The 20,804-nt window shown below is 45.3% G+C and overlaps 1 protein-coding gene across 1 annotated transcript in view; it reads right to left on the bottom strand.

Annotated features, from left to right (window-relative positions):
- The window catches only part of COL22A1 (collagen type XXII alpha 1 chain), a 325,869-nt gene that overhangs the window by 57,688 nt on the left and 247,377 nt on the right, over nucleotides 1-20,804 (bottom strand). Inside the window, exons 41-46 of the mRNA XM_055348666.2 lie at nucleotides 17,908-17,943; nucleotides 16,228-16,281; nucleotides 14,716-14,760; nucleotides 10,182-10,229; nucleotides 3,980-4,093; nucleotides 945-998 (exon numbers count right to left, since the gene is read on the bottom strand). Coding sequence (XP_055204641.2) covers nucleotides 945-998; nucleotides 3,980-4,093; nucleotides 10,182-10,229; nucleotides 14,716-14,760; nucleotides 16,228-16,281; nucleotides 17,908-17,943 — 351 coding nt within the window. The remainder of the gene's footprint in view (nucleotides 1-944; nucleotides 999-3,979; nucleotides 4,094-10,181; nucleotides 10,230-14,715; nucleotides 14,761-16,227; nucleotides 16,282-17,907; nucleotides 17,944-20,804) is intronic.

Consider the following 20,804-nt stretch of genomic DNA (forward strand, 5'->3'; position numbering starts at 1 on the left):
AACTATCCCAAGGTCACACAGCTGAGATGGAATTCTAACCCCAAGGACTGACTTCTGAGCTTTCTCTCCTAGTGACAATTTTATGCCACCTCTTCTACCAGATGAGGCATGCTATGTCCAGCCAGGCCTCAGGAAGAGACACAGGGACACATTTGGCCCTGAGTGTTGGTGGGGAAGGTGTCCATTCTGCAGCAGCACAGAGGCCACAAGAGATAAGGGAGCACACTCTGGGGAGCACCAATGACAGCGGGAAGGGAATGAGGGTGTGGGTCTATCTGCCCCCATACCAGCACTCAGGCAGTTTCTTCTTAGAGCTAAATACTAACACCACCAACAGCTCAAACAGCCCCAGCCCTAGAACACTTGTTTAGACAGCCAGAGAGCTTCCCTGCCTATTTTGGGGTTGAGATTATACCCCCCTTTCTCTCAGGCTGTCCTCCCTGGCTTTGGGAAACCACAGAGCCACAGAACTGCTTTTAGACAGATGCCTTATCACTCACATGAGAATAACAGTGCTCGCTTGCATTCAAAAAGCACTTTCCTAGTATTTTTCAACTGAGTGCCACATCCTTTCTATGTATCATATCATTCCATTTTAACAAATATCTGACACCATTTGTATTTTTGTCATTACTGGGAGTTAAGTGGAGGCGTCTGACCACAAAACTCATGTGTTAACCAGTAGGTCCCACACAGTCCAATTCTTCCATGCATTTCATACTTTCCAACAAGAAGTTGTTTGTAAATGAGCAACTGGGATTCCACACATTGAAGTGACATGCCCATGGTCAATAGGATAGTCGGTGCCATGCTCATACCTAGAACAGGGGTTTTCTGATTTTAAAACCACTCCTTTACACTGGCCATCACTCTTCCTTAAATTGAGATTAACCATTGAGATGAGCAGAATAGATCCATGCAGATGGTTATGAAGTCTCACTGACCTGTGGTCCAGCTATTCCTGGGGGCCCTGGTAGGCCTGGAGGCCCAGCCTCTCCCTGTATCAGGGATACAAGAAAAAAAAAAGAAAACAAGAATGAGTATCTGGCCCACATCCAGGGTCATCACCATGCCATCAGCCTCGCACCTCCATTCACTGATTTTCCACTGGGACTTCGTCAGCTACCCCTGCCCCTAGCCTGTCTGAGCAAAGGGTATAGGCAAGTGGTAGTACTGAGTGTGGCTGTGCAACCATGGCATGATCCCCCATTAATATGGTTAGTTGGTGTGTCTCCAAGATAGCCTGATGGCCCCTGCCTCCCATATTTGCAACCTGGAGCAGCCGTCCTGCCATTTGTTCCAGGGTTGGTCTGTATGGCCCACAGGGCATGGCAGAAGTGATGGTGTGTACTTGCTGAGATTAGGGTATAAGATGGCTCACTCCCACCTTGGCCTGCTACCACCCTCCACCCCCCACCTTGCACTTTTTCTATCCAACCACTCACTTTGGGGAAAACCAGTTTCCACGTCTTGATCTCACTCAAGCAGCTCTGCAGAGAGGCCCACCCATGTGGTAAGGAACTGAGGTCTCCATCAACAGCCACAAGAGTGAACCTGGATGGAAGGGGATCTTCTACCAGATGGACCCTGAGATGACTGCAGCTCAGGGCTTGAGGGTTGCCTCATGAAAGACCTGAGCCAGAACAACCCAGCGAAACCACTTCTGGATTTCTGCCCCAGAAATTTGAGATAATAAATATTTGTTGTTTTAAGCCACTACGTTTTGGAGCAATCTGTAATGTAGTGATAGATAACTAATACAGTTGAGAAGAGAGAAAAAGTGTGCTGCACTAAGAAATAGAGTCTGAATTACGTAGGATCTCATTTGTGTGTGCGTGTTTGTGCTTTATAAATATATGTGCATGTATAATTATATTGGCACACATGGCATGTTCTTTATAGTTACTTTCATAACCATTTTCTTATGGTTATTTTCACTCTAAGTTCTGTAATACCTGGAGTGTCAGGTGCTTGACTCTGAGAAAGGACTACCCAGGTGGGAGGGTGGGGGTTCCCGGCCCCCTGCCAGGTCCTGCCAGAAGTTGTGGAACATTGAGTGGTTCTGAACATCAGAATCACTGTGTAGCAGTTGTAGTAAACACACAGAATACAAGCCTCATTCCCAGTGATTTGATGCAAAGCAACTGTGGTAGAAAGGTCTGGAAAAGACTGATCTAAACATCTCCCTAAGTGATTTAGAAATGCCACCCTGACAGCCTCTGCACTGATATCAAGAATCTTTGAGGTTAAGACTCCTGGAATAAATTCCTAAAGACCCATCTGTCTTAATGAACTAAATGATCTTCTGAGCTGTTTAAAATTAAGGCAATGGGAAAGACCCATGACATGGATGTAAGTACATTCAAACATGTTTATTTACTATCTGATAAAACATGATACAAGAAATGCTGCAAATCAAATAAAGGCCTGTTTTTAATAAGCTGATCACCAGGAGAATTTAATTAGGTGAAATTATTCTTAGTCAAATCAGCTTTAGGACTGGCCCCTGTTCCTTCCAGGGTTCCAGAGTGTATGGAGAAATTTCGAGGACTGTGGCATGCCCACGAGTGTATGGAGAAATTTCCAGGACTGTGGCATGCCCACGGGGTCTATGCTCAAATATCCCGCATAGCTGAGCTGGTGGAAAGGGAACAAGCACTGCTTAAGGCTCAGAGAGTCAGAATAAAGGTCATCTTTCACATCTGTGTTTGTATTCCCTGTACCATGTATGGGTAAAATACAAACCACAAATAAGAGGCTTAACTCTCTCTTTTTTGAAAAGAAAGAGAATCTCACCTAAGACTTTTTCTTAAAGCATTTACTTAAGAAAACAGATCATTGTCAGTTCTTTATCTGTCTCTTTGAAATGTGTGTAAATCCTTTTAAAAGGCAAAGAAGGCTTTTTTTTTTTTCCAGTTTGATGACCCAGGAATGTCTTTCTCTAGGAGTTAGGATCCATATCTGTGAAACATGGTCAGCAAGGAAGATCCACCACTATCTCCCAATATCTAGGGATTGGTATCTCCCCAAGTTGCAACACTATCTTCTTACAAAAAGATGCAAGAAGTTTATTTTCACTTTGGATAAAGCCAATTAGCTAAGACGGAGGGCCATCTGAATTACCAGGTGAATCTAAGATGAACGTATGTGACAAATAGCACTGTCAAGACCTACTTGAGGACTAATTATTGCTTATCTTGAGAAAATGTCTGTAATGGACTTTATCTGCTTAGCTATATAAAAGAGTGAGATTTCTTCCTGTCCTTGCCATCTCTTAGCAGATTGTCTGTAATGCACATTATATTCTAGTTTAAATGTAATTCAATATTAAAATGGTTTTCTTTCTCTTCCACCTTTGTGAAGAAGTTTTCTGGGTTGGGAGGAGATTTTGTTTTCAATTCTATTTCCCCAGCACCCGTGAAACTCCCTACCTCTGTTTTGCTCCAGGACAGACCATGAACTCCTTTAGAATAGGGTCTCAGCCTTTTTCTTCTGAACTTCCCCATTGTCTACATGTTGACTGACATATAAGACACATGTAATGGGGTGTCATAAACAGGTAATGACAAGGGATTGAATGCATGCATGAATGGATGGATCCATTGATTGATCTATGAGTCTGAAGTGCCTATCTTGGTGCCTATTACATAGTAGATAGGCAAAAGTTGTTGGATGACAAAAGAAAGGAAGGGAGAAAGACTGGGTGGAAAGGAATGTAACTGAATGAGTATATGTTTCCAGCTGTCAGCATGTATTGGAAAGTCACAATCAACATCTTCTTAAAGTGACAAAGACCCATAGATACCCACTTCCTACCATTTCCATAGCTGTATCTCACAACCCAGTACTCCTCATCTATCTTGAATCTTGAACCCCTCAAACCCTGAACACCTTCAGAGGCAGATGGGGCAATACTGAGATCTCCAGAAAGATATTTTCATTGTAACGATAAAAATCGAGTTTCCCCTTTTCTCCTTACCTTTTTCCCTTCTGTGCCTTCTCTCCCTGGCTTTCCTGGGACACCTTTGTCCCCTTTAAAACCTGGTAGACCAGGGAGGCCTGGGGGGCCAGGAGGGCAGTCATTGCACACATCCTGAGAGTGGGGAGAGAGGTGGGGACAAAGAGAGAATGACTAGCAAATACAGTTTCAAAGCAAAGCAAAGTAGCCCTGGCTGCTACCTCTCCAGATGGAGATTTGGTTTTTAAATACCAGAGAAGATAGAAAAGCAAATAGGTGGACTGAGTCATGATCCAAATACTCTTGTATCTAAACTTTGCATTTTCCCTTTCTTAACTAAAAGTTAGGTTTCAGCACTGACATATCTGGATATTCCTCCATTTCCCCCTATTTCCACCCAGACTTCTGGAAGGATAGCCTGAGGAAATGATGTCAAAAATCCCTGTAAAATGATCTGTGAGCAGCTGAAAACATTAACAGTGCAGATTTAATACAAACATTTAGTATTACTAAAAATAGCATGCTCTGTCCCTGATGTTAGAGGCCAAGCTGGGAGCTGAATTCTCTGTTCTGCATTTGCCCGTCAAGTGGTTTCTGAACAAGGAAGAAGGATAAACAAGGCAACAGGCACACACCCTTGGGACTTTGTTTCTGTGATACAATGCCGACTCTGACCATGCTTAGCTTTATTTTTTACCCAAGGCAAGCATTTAATAAATGTTCCCTGGAATTGGGCTTTGTTCTACTTCTTTAAGGCAGGTAAATATTGCTCCTCGAGCCCAGAGCATGTGTTTTCTGATTAGCTGGATCTTACAGTTTGGAGCACACTATGCACCAAATAAAACTCACCTAACTGTACTCCAGCCTGCCTCATCCACCTGCCTCTTGGTTTGCCCCCTCCATGGCCTTCTCTCTAATCCTCCCTCTCATCTACCCCACCTCTCTCCTTGTGATCGGAGTTTAATGGATAACACAAGTAAAGCACTTAGAATACTCTCAAGAAAGATTAGATAGATAGATAGATAGATAGATAGATAGATAGATAGATAGATAGATAGACAGATACATAGATAGATAATGCCCACACATTTAGCCATTATTGTTAGTTTATTTATTCACTCAGTCACTCACTCATTGACAAAATACTTGAAAGCCACCTACTATGTGTCAGGCACTGTGCTAAGTTTGGGACCACAGTGAGTGTGTGTCTTGAAGAGCTCTCAGTTCAACGCTGTCAACTGACACAAATACATGCACTAACTATGGTCTTTTGAAAGCCCCACCAAAGGCACCTGCAAAAATACGTGGAAGCTGCACTGTTCATAGTCCATGAGGTGAAGCTGCAGGTGATTTTGTTTTCTTCTTGGTCTCCGATTTCAGGATGGTAAAGTTTTTCCATCACAAAAGCATCTCTGAATGGCCCACCTTCCTTTTACTTGTTTCACCTACTCAGTCTTTGGAGATTCTTTAGAAGTCTCCCCCTCCAAGAAGCCTTCCTGATTGCCTCAGGATGGGGACAGGCTCTTCCTGCTCCCAGAAATCTCAGGCATCCTCACTACTGAAGTACTAGTCTCCTTGTTGGAATGGTCTTTTATTCCATCCTCTCTCCACCAGGCAAACAGAAGGTGTAAGCACTCAGAGGACAGAGGTAGAATTATCTTTGCTTGCCAAATTCATAGCAAATATTCTTCCACAGGGCATGAGGGCTATAAATGAATGAATCAGGCAACCCAACTAACTAACCAACTGACTGACCGATCAACCAATTAACTGTCCACCTGATATTCTGGTGACTTGTGCCATCCTCTTTTAGTGGTTAGTTTGCAAAGCTGATTGGATTATTTGGAGGATGGGAAGAGTTAAATATTGGGATATATAAAGCAAGAGTGTATGAGATATTCAGTTTACTCAGATGAGCTGCTTTTGATAACTGTATTTTGCTTGAAAGAGTAGCAGAGCTGAAAGGAGCTTGCCTCTTTGTAGATCTTCTCTTATTGTACTCTAAGATGAGATGCATCCATGAAACATTGCAACTGTGGATGGATGGATGGATGGATGGATGGATGGATGGATGGATGGATGCAAATGGAACTAGCCTGATGACACCAAAAATTCTAGCCACTGAGATATTTCTGGACTTGAAGGGTGCCCTGGTGATAGGAAGCCATTCTTTGCAGTGGGATCCATAACATAAAAAGATTATACCTGAGTAATACAAAAATCTTACGACTTTCCTATTTCTTTCTAATTTCTGGCAGGGCTCTCAACCTGGGCCTGTTGCATACTATGCAGGATTATTTCCTGAAGACCAGAGCTGTCGGAGACCCAAACCTACCTGTGAGGGAGCTAGACTCAACTCACTGACCCAGTTCTGGAATCCAGTGAGCATAGGGTGAGATCACCCCAATCTGCAGTCTTACAGATGCTCACCTTGGCTCCAGAGCTCCTGGGAGCGCCCCCAGTCCCTCCTGGCCCTGCACCGAACTCCACCTCAGAGGGCAATTCATGCTTTCTCTGAATGTATTGAAACTGGATAGGGTTGTGTTTCCAACCAAATGGGCTTGCCCATACGCCACTTGAACCTCTGTCCACCTAGAATCACAGCTTCATCTCCCTGAGTCTCCTTATCTGTGAAATGGGGATGTCAAAGTCTTATGATAAATGAGACAATTAATGGAAAATGCCTGACACTGTACTGACACAGAGTGAAAGCATAGTGACTTTTAGCTGCTACATGTGCCATTACGGTTTTGTTTATTTTCCTCCCTAAATCTGTGGCCTTGCCCCATTTGCAGATCAGATGACCGTAATCATCAATACTAGCTCCCAATCTCTGGGCTTTCTGAGTTATCTCAGGCAAGTCAATTAATCTTCTTGAGTCTATTTCCTCACCTGTAAAAAAGGATCATTCTCCTACTTCAGGAGATTGTTGTGAAATTTAAATAAAATAATGCATACAAAGTGCCTAGCATATTTCAGGGTTCATTGTATGTAATCTATTAATGTTCTTTCCCTCTAGTCTCTACCCCTTCCTTTGGTCTAAAATATTTTCTTTTCTTTTTCTGGTTTTTATTTTTTATTTTTTTGTTTGGACACAGAGTCTTGCTCTGTCACCCAGCTTGGAGTGAAGTGGTGCGATCTAGGCTCACTGCAGCCTCCGCCTCCCAGGTTCAAGCAATTCTCCCACCTCAGCCTCCCAAGCAGCTGGGAATACAGGCATGTGCTACCACGTCTGACTAATTTTTGTATTTTTAGTAGAGACGGGGTTTTCCCAAGTTGGCCAGGCTGATCTTGCACTCCTGGCCTCAAGTGATCCACCTGCTTCGGCCTCCCTAAGTGCCGGGATTACAGGCATGAGCCATCGCACCCCGCCGGTCTGAACTATTTTCAACAAACTCAGCCTGTTAGGTCATTGCATGTAATACTGTACTTTGTGTGGTTTGAAGTACCAAGTAAGCACTCAACAAAATGCTTACTACATGGAGAAAATAACAGTCATTGCTTCCCAGGAGAGGAAATGACCCCTAGGTCATTTCATCCACCTTCTCACTGGACATCTGAATCCTCACTATGATATTCCTACCAAAGAGTTGTGTACCCTTCATCTCCAAATCTCTATGTGACAGGCAGAGAACTCACTAGCTGCCTGGACTTCATCAGATAGCTGTCAGGAAGTTCTGGCTCATGTGAAGATGAATCGGATAGTAGAGAGGCTACGCATAAGGCTTCAGAGTTGGTCTCACTGGGTTGAGTCTTGGTTCTACCACTACAAGGTCTGTGATTTGAACAAGTGTCTTGCCCATCTATGCTTAACCTCTTCATCTGTAAAATGCAGATAGCAACAGAAACCACTCACAGGATTGTTTTTGAGGATTTAATAATATAATATTTCTGCAAGGGTAATGGAGACAATTTTAAGATGACCTCCTTGGGCACAGATCCAACTATGGACATTCATTTAACAGGGACTCTTAGAACTTACTACCCAGTCAGTTCTCCAACTATCAGAAAGAGATATATGAAGTGATAAAACTCTCTGGGGCAGATACAAATATTCTGTAATACAAGATGTCTCAGCAGGGGAGACATCTGCCACCAGCCACCTAGACTAGACCAGCAGACTCTAACTTACAACATCGAGATGACAGCCAGTGACTGCACAAAACAGGAAGATGAACATAGTCTGTTCCCCAGACCTGGCCAAATCCACTCATCCCAGGCTGTTGACTATAGAATTTCCAGGCGAAGCTCAGCTCTGTGGGACCAGTGAGTCTCCACAGGCCACCCTGCACGTAGGTGCTTGCATTCCTTCTGGGGTTTCCAGCTGCTCTGATGAGCACAGCTGTATCCTTTCATAGTGAGGAAATATTGATTTGACTAAATATCTGTCTCAGTGCTATGGCCATGAGGAATGATGCTTAGCCATTTCAGTGCTCACTCTTATTATTGACATAAAGATTGGGACATCTTGAGGTTGAAATCCTCTGGGTGAGGGGTCGGGGGTGGAGATGGCTGGTGGCTGATGAAAACCTAGCTCCTTCTAGAGTGAGGGAATTAAGAAAAAGAATCCAGGCTAATAAAAGCCTGTATTAAACAGAAGATTGAATCAATAGGTAATGATTTCTTCTCATGTCCTTGACTGTGGAAAAAAAAAAAACTACCGCACTTGTCAACAAAAACTGGTAAAGATTATTCTGCTACTTATTTTTTAATAAAAGGTGTAATTTTCCCATCAAGGCATCTCAATTTACAGTGAGACTGAACGCCCCAGACTTCCGAGAAGGTTTTCTTTTTCTTTTGTTTTCCTCCCTTGGCTTCATGTATGAAGTAGGTATTTTCTGAAATCACCCAAGCGTCTTTTAGAGAACAAGAGGGAAGGAAGGGACAAGTCACACAAAATGCAGTATCGACCCTTCACCCGGACTTACGAAGAGGCCTGAAGTACAGACAGCAGAAGGGGCCTCCTCACTTGCTGCAGCACGCCTGTTCTTTCTGAAGTATAGCCCTTACCTCTCTCTCCCTCGTTCACAGCCTTTCGCAGCTCTCAACATTGAAGACCCCAGGTCCTTGGTCAGGCACCTGGGCACGTGTGCAACTTAGCCTTCAGGTGTAACTCCAGCCACGCCGTGCCCTATCTTGGCCGAGTTATGTTCCACCTCTCAGGACCTTTTCCTCTTGTGGGAAAAGCAAATGTGGTTCTAGAAACCAGTCAAGTCTGCACTCACATCTGAGTTTGTCCTGGATAAAAGGCCCAACAGCCCACATCACCTCACTGAGCCTGTGCTCTGGTCCTGGCCCAGCAGGACACAGGTCCAGGCTGTTTGACTCTGCCACTGGCCCTCCTTTGAGAACATGAGTTAGTCCTGTCTAGGTTAAAGGCCAGCCTCTGGTGTCAGCGAGAAAGGATTTTATTCTTAGGATGTCCTATTCTATTCCATTCCATTCATTGACCCTCACAGTATCTCAGGCTTCTTATATGCTGAATAACAAAACAAATAGTATTGACCCCATAGAATATTTGTGAAAATTAAATAAGGGAGGCACATTAAACATTTAGTGCAGCATAGCTCCAAATAATGTTCTGCTCTGTATCTGCAGTGCCCAATAAGGCAGCCACCAGCCACATGCAGCTATTAAGTATGTGTAAAGAAAGAGGTTGGAGTGATCAAGCACCTAAATTTTTAATTGCATTTATTTATTATTTTTGAAACAGGGTCTTGCTCTGTCACCCAGGCTGGAGTGCAGTTGCATGCCCATGGCTCACTGCAGCCTCTACCTCCCGGGCTCAAGCGATCCTCCTACCTCAGCCTCCTGAGTCGCTGGGACCACAGGCACATGTCACCACATCAAGCTAATTTTAAAAAAACATTTTTTTTGGTAGAGATCAGGTCTCTCTATGTTGCCCAGGTTGGTCTTAAACTCCTGGGCTCAGGGCTTAAGCTATCCCCACAACATGCTGGGATAATAGGGGTAAGCCACTGTGCCTGGCCTGTATTTAATTTTAATTAGTTTCCATTTAGATTGCAGCATGTGGCCAGTGGCTGTTGCGTTGGACAGGGGGATTTAGCACATCACCAGCCACATGCTGAGTTGTCAACTAATGGCGCTGCTGTTATCGTTAATACTACCAAATAGTTGTTCAAAAAAAAACCCAACTTATCAAGATCTCCAATCCCGCCATCACCATTTTCAAAACACATGCACATTTATTGTATGCTTTTACCTTAGCCAAGAGATTTATGTCCCCTGGAGACAGTAGTGAAGAGAGGCCCTGTCAAAATAAAAAGAAACAAACACATACGTACATGCATATATACAATAAATCCCAGGCATCTTCAGAAAGCAAAAGGCCTTTAAAGTGTGGCGTAATACGTGACACACTGCGCCATGCGTGGGATACGGACAGCCCAGTGGATGTCCCAAGCCTGGGAGCCACAGAAAGAACACTCCTCCAAGACAGCAACTGCACAGACTGCCAGTCCTAACCAAGTCTGACTGACTTTGGCCTTTGGCCATCCCTACTCTCCTTCCGTTTGCCCCTTCTCTTCCCCCAGCTTTTCCTCTTCCCCCCGACCACCAAAACCTGATAGGTCATGTGAGTACCGTGGGAGGCAAAGCGGCAAACTGTTTGCAATCTGGATTGTCATGGATATCCCAAATGAGCAACAGCTGTTACTATCAGTCATCCACAACCTAGTATGAATTTAAGCCAATGTCTTCAGCTCTCCCAGGTGAAACAGCATTTTACACTTCATTTGTCATTATGGCTTAAAAGTCTTTAATTCCAGAAAGGGTATTTCAGAAATCAGGAGTAATTACAGAGCCTCTACAGGTAGGTAGGAGTCTGCAGGTGGATGAATTCATGCTCAAACCCACTGTGAGTTGGAGCTACGATTGTGTCTCTTACAACCACAGCCATCCTGGAACCCAAGACAGGGTGAAGGCTCAGAAAATATTTGGGTGCAAGGAACATAAGGCTAGGAAGGAAAATGGAAATTAAAAGGCAGACCGTAAAGGAAAGAAGGGATTCTTAGGTAAGACTTTGAGACTGGTGTGCTACTTTGCAAAATTCTAAATTTTGCAAAGAAAAAGGAATACCAGAAGACCCAGGCAGCAGAGGCAAGGTGGTAGACTTAACAACTAAATGCATGGTGGGTGATTTCTCCTCATTAAGTTTGAGTTTAGGTGTATGAATTACAAATCCAGTCTGCCATTTTGGGAAGGCTGAAACCAAGGCAGTTTTTCAGGCTATTTCCCCATCCCTGACCCCATGGGCTTTCGGTGCCATCCTGTGGTTAGCAAAACCATGAAACAGGTAACACGAGTTTGTTCAAGGGAACTGCTGCAGTGGCCTGAAACGTGCTGGTGGGGTTTTGTGTGTTGATAAGCTCAGAAATTCAATCAACGCTCTGGGCTATTGAAAGAGGGACTGAGAGAGACTGGGGTTGAACTAAATCAGATTGCAGGTGCTCAAGGAATTATCCGCACTGCAGTGAAAGCTCACTTAGGATGCAGCGGCTAAAGCCAAGGCCAAGACCTCCCCAGTTATCTGAGTGACATCCTCTGAAGAAAAGACAACCTTTGCTATAGCAATTTATTAAAACTTTTAAAAGGGAAAGGTGTTTTATTTTCAAGCCGTATATGTTTCCCCTGGGAAGTTAATAATAGGAAAGGGTTCATATGGTTCAAATTGGTATATTTTCATGCTGCTGGCATTCTATTACTAGGGATATTCTTACATTGCCATTGAGTCCTTTGCATAATTAGAGTGAGTTATATCAGACACAATGGCTGGGCACCAGTCACAAAGGGAGAGAGAATGAGGAGTGGATTTTCAGTCTAGGTACAGTGTGGTCTGGGATACAATTTCATTAACATCTTGCTGTGACTCATTTCTGTAAACCTCACAACTCTCAAAAGACACACAGGACCAGCATGTGGATGGAGGCAGTGGCCTTGTGAAGGTGGACTCAGGATATGGCAGACTGCCATCTCTGCCTTCTATGAGTCAGTCACTCATGTCACCTGTTGTTGGGCCCAATGGGCTCAGAGAACAGTGGACAGTGTGGGGATGTAGATTCCAGTTTACTTCCTACCTAGATCCTCCCCATTCTCGGTGCATCCTCATCCCTGGTGCTGGTTACACAGCTGATAACTGACTGATGGCAGGGTGAAAAGAGCTGGGCCTGGCCTCAAGGTGGGACAGCTTGGTGGTTCCATTCACAGTCCAGGGTTCCATGTGGGATCAGGCAGGGAATAGACTTGACTTGAACACACATTTTTTACTGTTTTTTCCCCTGTCATGTCCTGCTTCCCTCCATCCTCGTAAGTTTCTCCCGAGAGCACTCCCTCAATCCGTCACTAGCACAAGAATCCCCACTGCAGGCTGTGCTTCCAGAGAACCCAATCTGACACAGAAGGAGGATCCTGGAACAGGAATTCTCTGCTTCTCTCCAGGCGGGTGCAGCACTGGAGAAACACTTTGGGTCACTCTCTCCACCCACTGAGGGATGGAACTGTGTAATTAATAATTAGCTCAGCAGGCCAGTGTTGTCCAAACCCTGCACATTCCAAAGAAATGTCCAGGCTGCTGCCTGGTTCCTGGGAATTACCTCTACGCCCTTGGAATGTCCTGCCTGGTAAGAGTGTCTTTGTTTACCTGGGTTCTTGGGTCAAGCCAGGTAGTTAATGCTAACAATATGATTTATGGTGGGTGCCTTGGACACACACCTCAGTCTGACCTCCAGAGAGGATGAAGATCAGCCATGTGGGCACTCCACGCCTGTGTGACCGACTCCCACCATAAACCCTAGACACCAAGGTTCCGGTGAGCTTCCATGGTTGCAACACTTTGTGAGTATTGTCACACACTGTGACTGGGAGAATTGAGTGCTGTCTGCACAACTTCACTGGGAGAGGAAAAATGGAAGCTTGTATTGGTCTTTCCTGGACTCCTTCCTGTGCACCTTTTTCCTCTGCTGATTTTAATCTGTATCATTTTACTGTAATAAACCATTGCCATGAGCATAACAGCTTTTCTGAGTTGTGTGAGTCCTTCTGGGAAATCACTGAACATGACGGAATCCCTGAGACAACCATGCCTTATCTGATTAGTGAGCTCAGAGAGACCTGAGAGCCAATGGGCCATACTTGGGACCATTCGGGAGGAGTATGTTCAGTTAATCTAACAGATCTTCTCTCTTCTCTCTTCTCTCTCTCTCTCCCTCTCTCTCTCTCCCCTCAGCTCTCTGTTCTGCTGGTGACCGCCTGAGAGACAATCATGATTATCCACATCGTCAGCTGCACTATGCTGACTTCACTATCTTTGCGGGGAGATGTCAAAGTCCAGATCTGGCAGAGGTCATCTGAACCCCCGCTTGACTTCTGGCCTGAACCTCACTCTCCCTGCACTTCACCAGAGCTTTGCACTTTGATAATGAAGTGGCTTCATTATAAAGTGAGGTTTATTTGGCTGTTGCAAAGCTGACTCTACAGGGGAGGAAACAGGAGTAATTAAGGTGTCCCTAACTTCCAACAAGACTTTATGCTCCTCTCATTGGAAGGTGTTCAGTGAGAAGTTTCAGGACCCTTAATGGCAGACCAGGATCCCTGTCCAGGTCTCTGCTGTGCCCGCCAACTGAGATAAGGGATGGGGGGTCATCCACACCCACAGGGACATCTGAGCCTTGGGTCCTTGCCTGGAATTTGTAGCAGGTCAGGCTTACAAAAGAGATAGGCAGCCTCTCAGACCCATCTCAAGGTGAAGCTTCTGCCCAGGTGAGCATCTCACTTTCTGAAACCAGACTTAAAAACTCACTCTTGAGGCCTGCGATTCCCCAGTCTTGGTTGCTGCTGTCTCTTCCATCTTAGGCAGCTTCTTCCCAAGGACTCATCTCTGTCTCCATCTGCACAGCTGCCTCCCACTCTCTCAGGCCAGCACATCCCCACTGCTCCTTCCCTAGAGGGTCCACCTATAGCCAGGCTACTCAGCTAAACCACTGGGGCTTCTCTGACATTGGAAACTCAGTCAGAGGGTGTCCCAGGAGATGAAGGTGCCTCGCATCAGGGAAGCCTATAGGACTCTCGGGCTGGACTGAGGCCACATTGCCAAGGAACCAACACTCAGGGCTGTCCCCATCTCCGCAACCTTTCACAAATTCCCCTGGTCTCACTGTGAGGCAAGAAAGAACGTTTCTTCCATGTTAAACAGATGGCAACTGGGAAGGCTGACCTCACCCAGTCAAGTGCTAGGAAACGGGTAAGTTAGGGATTTGCAATGGGTGCTGCTGTTGCTCATTTGCTCACCCCAGATCTACTTTTCACCCTTCTCTGTCCTGTTCCATGCCTGGGAGGTTAAACCTCTGGAATGTGTCCCGGGCTGGCTTGCCTGCTGGCCCGCAGTTGAACTGCCCAACTCGAGGCACTGTTAGGAAACTGGAGGGTGGGAGACATCCCTACCTCCTGGCCTTGGGCCAAGCCTTCTGACAGCGGTGTTGACCCATGACCGAGCTCCTACGTGCAATCTCTTTCTCACCATTCTACTCTCCCTGGGCTTTGAAAACCGGCATAATGGTGGTAACGACTTCCCACTGTAGTTTATCTCTGAGTCTCACAACATCCCATATTAGTTTCCTCTGCCCACAGTTTTGTCAAATGTTCCTCTGTTAAAACCTCTTGAACCTTCTGAGTTGCATTTTTTCTCTTGTTTACGCCCTGACTGATAGTCAATATTCATCCAGAACCATAAGATGACATACCGGCTTGCCAGGAGGCCCTCTTTCTCCTGGATTTCCTGGTGTACCCTAAGAGAAGAAGGAAATAAAACATTAACTGTGATAAGCACACGATCCTGACCCACTCTACCCACACCCTCTGCCAATCTCTCTATCTGCTAAGTGTAACTCAGTGGGAAAAAAAAAATCATCAGACCATGAGGATTGGCACCAATAAAAATGCGTGGTTTCTAATCTCAGCTGAATACCCATGGCTTCCCAGGAAGAATTCAACAATGACAAATGTTTAGAACTACCCCCACAACTCCTGTCCTAAACACAAAACTAAAAACAACTCATGCACACAGAACATGTGCATGCACGCACGCACACACACATACACACACACAGACACACAGACACACATACACACACAGACACACACAGATACACAGACACACAGACACACAAACACACAGACACACACATAAACACACAGACACACACACAGACATACACATAAACACACAGACACACACATACACAGAAACACACATAAACACACAGACACACACGCACAGACACACAAACACACACACACACACATACACATACATACACACAAACATATACACACACACACACCCTGTCTTAAACTTTCCCAGTGCTTTCCCAAACACAAGTGGAAGGAATGGCTTTGAAAACTAGAAAAATACTCCTATTAGACTGGCTATAAGAATGCTGAGAGTGGAACAGTGAAATTTGAATATTTTGAAGGAGGAATGAGACAGTAACCTTCTCTTTGGAAACAGAACCCAAGGAAGAGAAGGACATTTTGTTGTTCCTGCTTATAATGAACTAAAACTACAGAGATGAAAAGTTGTATGTCTAAGCAATAAATACCACTGCTTACTAGTGCCAGACACCTTTCTCCTATAAGGACTCATGGTTGTCATTTACCATTTGGTCAATGAGTATGGATCAAGTACCTTCTATGTGCCTGGCACGCTGCTGGGCACCAGGGACCATGAGGATGCATAAGACACAGGGGCTCCTTCTTAGAGCTCAGAGATGGCTGAGCAAAGGCCAAACAATGGAGACAAGAGATGACTGTCATTGTCACAAAGTGGGAAGGAACACATCCTCACAATGAGCATCACATACATCTGCAGAATTCCATGGAAAAGAGAGAGCCGTTCCAGGGAAGGGTCAGGGGCAAGTCCCTGGAGAAGGCAGTGCCTGATTCGAGCAGAACTGACTGGGGTATGTAAGACATTGACCAAGAAATTAGGGAACATTGTGTGGGATACCCAGGAGTTGAAAAGATCTTGAAAACTTAACACAAACATAGGAAATGAAACTGGATAATACAAAATTACGAACCACACTCAATAGAAGAGCAAAAATAAAAAGCATGTCCATGGGGCTTCCTGGAAATCCTCAACCGGGCTACAAAGTTGGCCACATGGTCAAAGGAGGCCAGGAGATGGTGGAGGGTGGGCTTTCAGGGGTCATGTAAGGGCCTTCACTGAGTCCACGCCATTTCTCTGTACTTACGTCCCGGCCGGCTGGGCCCTGGGGGCCAGGGAATCCAGGTAAGCCTCGTGATCCCTGAAGAAAAAGAAAAGAAGACACTAACACCCTACAATATTTAAGCAAATAAGGACACTCCCTCCTTGGCAATAGTTGGCTCTCCTTCAACACATGGTCTGTTGCTATGAGGAATCTGATGCAACATGTGTGCCAAAGCACCCTGCTCAGAGCTTACTCAACTGACTGTACCCTATGGAGGTATGTGCTCGACACACAGAGAGAATGCTCTGGAAAACCTTCACTTTGAGCCTGACAACTTGGACCCCATTTGTATAGTTCCCTTGCTTGAGTGAAAGAGACAGCTCCTGTGGTGAGATGGGCCTGAGCTCAAACCCTGGCTCACTCCTTTCATGTCCTATGGACAACCAGCCCCGAGAGCTCTAACTAGGTGGTTAAAGAAGTTTCCTTGTACAAGACCTAGCACAACACTCAGCACATGCCTGGCGATTACTACTCTTTGTAAGAAAATAATTTCTAGCTGCAATTTTCTGGACAACGTCAGGAAACGGCACAGATATCTTTCATTACGGATCTCATTTCCCGTAAGATTTTTCCTTAAGTTGGTCTAAAAGTGGGAATTCCTGGCAGTTGCTGGAACGGTGCTACACGGCTGCTCAGGAGCTGACCCTGCATCTCCTGGGCCTTCACAGACCTCCCCTCACACGACCCTCCATCTAGAGTCCCACCTGTCTTGCCTCTGCTTTGCCATAACTTGCTCTGAAATCTCACGTCTATCGGTTCACTACGTAGTGCCTCAATTTCTTCACCTATACAAATGGGTATAAGGAGCCCTGTAGCCCTGTGCTGGGCATGGTGGCTCCCACCTGTAATTCCAGCTACCGGGGAGGGTGAGGCAGGAGAATTGCTTGAACCCAGGAGGCGGAGACTGCAGTGAGCCAAGGTCGTGCCACTGTACTCCAGCCTGGTTGACAGAGCAGGACTCTGTCACTCTCTCTCACACACACACACACACACAAAGCAATCCCTGTCCTGAATTCAGAAATCATATAAATAAAGGTTATTTAAAATACGTTCACATGGCATAAGGTACAATATCATCCCAGTTGCTACAATGCAGCTATTTCCCCTGGGGTGAATGTATAGGAAATCGCATTTTCCCAGTAAATGCACGCACAGGCGTGTCATGGATGGTTGCTGCTCCTAAGAATGAAGGCTTACTGAGAGCCCTCCTGTTGCTTCAGCATGAAGTCAGTCCACCAGGTCTCCACAGTGGCTCCCGGGTCTTGCTCTGCCCACGTTACAGATTAAGAGCAATCCCCACGTTGGCTCACTGCTGTGTGGTTGGGATTGGTGAAACCAGGATTCAAAATTAGTTCTTCAGGCAATTTGGCTGAATTCATTAAGCCATGGCCACCCTTCTGTGTTGAAAAGATGCCCAAAACTGAAGCCAGTCTGTTTGCCTGACTATAATATGGGTGTGGCATCCCTTCTCTGCTCATATGTACATCTATCACACTGTATTCCACAGGTCAGAGTTCATACCTTGGACAGTCTGCACTGTTCAATAATAGGAGGAAATTTCAGAATCTACTTCAGTTTTTGGTGCTTCCCATTTAAAACTGCTTTGATTCGAGCAGGATTCCTCCCATAGAAATTCATCCCTTTATTTAAAGCATACTGTACCGGGGGTCCTTTGTCTCCTGGTGGTCCGGAAGGGCCCTAGAAACAAACAAACAAGTATGTAAGCAAAGTAGAAATGGCATGCTGATGTAAACAAGCTATGGTGTTTATTCCATAGACAGGTCCTCAGTTGTCCTGGGAGGAGTCACTAACTTCCTCCCACCTTGAAGCCACACTGCCATACCCTCTTGCCACCTAGCCACCCACAAACGTTGCTCATGAAAATCTCTCCGGAAGCTCTCCCATTTGCTCCTCAACTGATGCCACCCTATCATCATCCCTGCATGGCTCCTGACACCTGGGCCCAACTCTACTTTGTAACTCTAGTGTGAGGTTGAACCTGGCAGCCCTGACTTCCCTGTATTACACCCCCTTGGAGATGCACTGGCTCTTTCTGCTCGGGAAAGGATGGGCATGATAACGACCATATTCCCCAGCCATAGCCTTAGTGGCTGAGGCTGCAGTAGTCATGCTCCCTTCTCCAACAAGGGGTGCGCACGTGCGCACACACACACACACACACACACACACACACACACACACACAGAGAGATACAGACACACAGACATGGGTCTGGCATCCTCCACTGTGCCCAGTTCTTTGCCAAGACAGAATTTGGCTTCTAGATGTTATGCTTAAGATGCTGTTCATTGATTGACTGGAAGGCATTCACATGCATTTCCAAGTCTTGCAGCGAGTGGGACCGTCCCTTGCCCCTGAGGCTTTGCTATGCTTGTGGATTTCCACCAAGACTCCATCCTGCCTTTCTGCCTGGAAACGCTCTTGTCACACTCTGGTTCTCCTTTGAGAAATCCTGCCTGTGGAGAGCCTCCTCTGGCTTCTCCCAGGGTGCTCACTGGATAGTCCCCGCCCCTGTACGCACCCTGCCTAAGACTGAAAGTCCAGCATTGTTACTGCCTGTTGGTCCATCCCTCTTCACTGAATGGACTGAATGCTCCCATGAGGTGGCTGTGGAGTCTGCATTCTTACCATGCTCTCTCTAGCACTCAGCAAGTGCCCTGTGCATTGCAAGAACATAGCCGACTAGAGCACAGCAAATAGCATTTGATCAAAATGAAAAATTTAAAGCACAAGGAGAACTTGAGAATCAATGCCCATCGTCCCTTCTTTTCACTGACAATCAAACTAAGGTCCAGAGGAGAGACAGAGAGACCTGCCCTAGCAACGCCAGGAGTCACTGGCCAGGGTGAGGTTAGTCCCACATCCTGCCCTCAGTCCAGTGCGCTCTGCATCTCCCTGTAGCACAGCCCACGAGAATGTCCCTAAGGCATTCCCGAGAGAGCAAAATGATTTCACACCAACGCCAAGGTTCCTGCAGTATGGTGGCAGGGGTAACCTAAAAGCCTACTCACTAAATATGCCCCAGAGCTGTCTAATAATAAAATAGAATAAGCATCATTTTAAGTGTGTATTTGGGCACTAGAGAAAGTAGAGAAAATCTCCAGAAGTCTAGAGAAAGAGACAACTGAGAAGCAGTGCCCTAAATCTACACAGACCTGCCCTGGAGGGGAGCAGGACTCTGATAGCTGTGCAGGGACAGGAAGCGAGGCTGGAACCCCTTTTGATCAGTAAGTTGAAACTCAGAACAGTAAGTAAAGGCAATCCTTCAGTAGGTTATAGCAGGGGTCCACAGGCTTTTTCTGTAAAGGGACAGATAGTAAAGTGAAAGGGTAGAGAAGAAAATGATGTCAAGGAAGCTCACCCATCTTTGTCTGGGATGCAGGTGGATGATGAAGGAAGCCTCCTCTGAGAAGTCACCCTCAGGGCCCTGCCCTTACAGGCATCTGGTAGCTCTAAGTCAGAAGTCCTGCAGAACTTCAGCTCAAAGGCAATGTGCCTACACACAAGTCAACTTCTGGGCACCCAGAAAGAAAATCCCCTAGGAGCACACAGAGCAGCTAAAGGATCTTCACAGATAGATTCCCAAAGGACACAAAACTGCAATCTCAAATTACAAAGCTGTTCACCACAAGGACATAACAAGTGGTAGAACTGAGTTTCCACGAACTTTGGAGGATGGGGTGGCCCGATACAGGCAATAAAAAAGGTCTATTAAAATGATTACATATAGAAAAAAAAAAAGAAAGAAAACAGAGAAAATAACATGGCATTATCCAGAAAGATCTGGCAGGTATCAAAAGAGCCAGAGTACATTTTTAGAAATAGAAATGTAGAGTCATTAAAATAAATGTAATAACCAGGTTAATTTGAAACTAATATAAAATAGGAATTTCCCAGAATAATTGTCTTTAAGAATCATGGCAAATGTTATTTCCTGAAGAACCTATGCAGTGGCAACTGAACTAAAAAAAAAAACAAAATATAATTCTTAAGACACACAATGATCATGACTAACAGTGGCAAGTCACAGTAAATTTCTGAAATTATTCTTTTTTTCCTCTTGACCAAATGAATGATAAATCACCAGAATATAGCACATTTGCTTCTCTCTCTCTCTCTTGAAATCTCTCATCATTTGTCAGAATTCTATCTCATTCCAGAAATGACTGAAAGAGTCATACAGACACATAGGGAGGTCTGGCTAGGGAAACAGAGATGAATGAATAACTCACACCTGCATAAACAAAGGGGACTTCCAGCTATTGGTCTATATGCCAGGAGTGGTCCTATCTGCTCCATACATGGATCATCTCACTTTAACCCCAATCAGAGGCCTACAAATTGGTATTATCAACATTTCATTGCTATAGATGGAGAAACTAAAGCTAAAAACCATTAAATAGCTTGGCTAAGGAGAAGCAGAAAAAATAATGGACTCAGAATTCCAACTCTGGTCTCTTAGACTCAGAAGTCAGTGCTCCCTTCATTCTACCTCACTGCTTCTGTCAAGGTGTAGGTCAGTGGTGCACATGGACCAC

Source organism: Gorilla gorilla, chromosome 7, assembly GCF_029281585.2.
Source record: "Gorilla gorilla gorilla isolate KB3781 chromosome 7, NHGRI_mGorGor1-v2.1_pri, whole genome shotgun sequence".
In the NCBI taxonomy this organism is placed as follows: domain Eukaryota; kingdom Metazoa; phylum Chordata; class Mammalia; order Primates; family Hominidae; genus Gorilla; species Gorilla gorilla.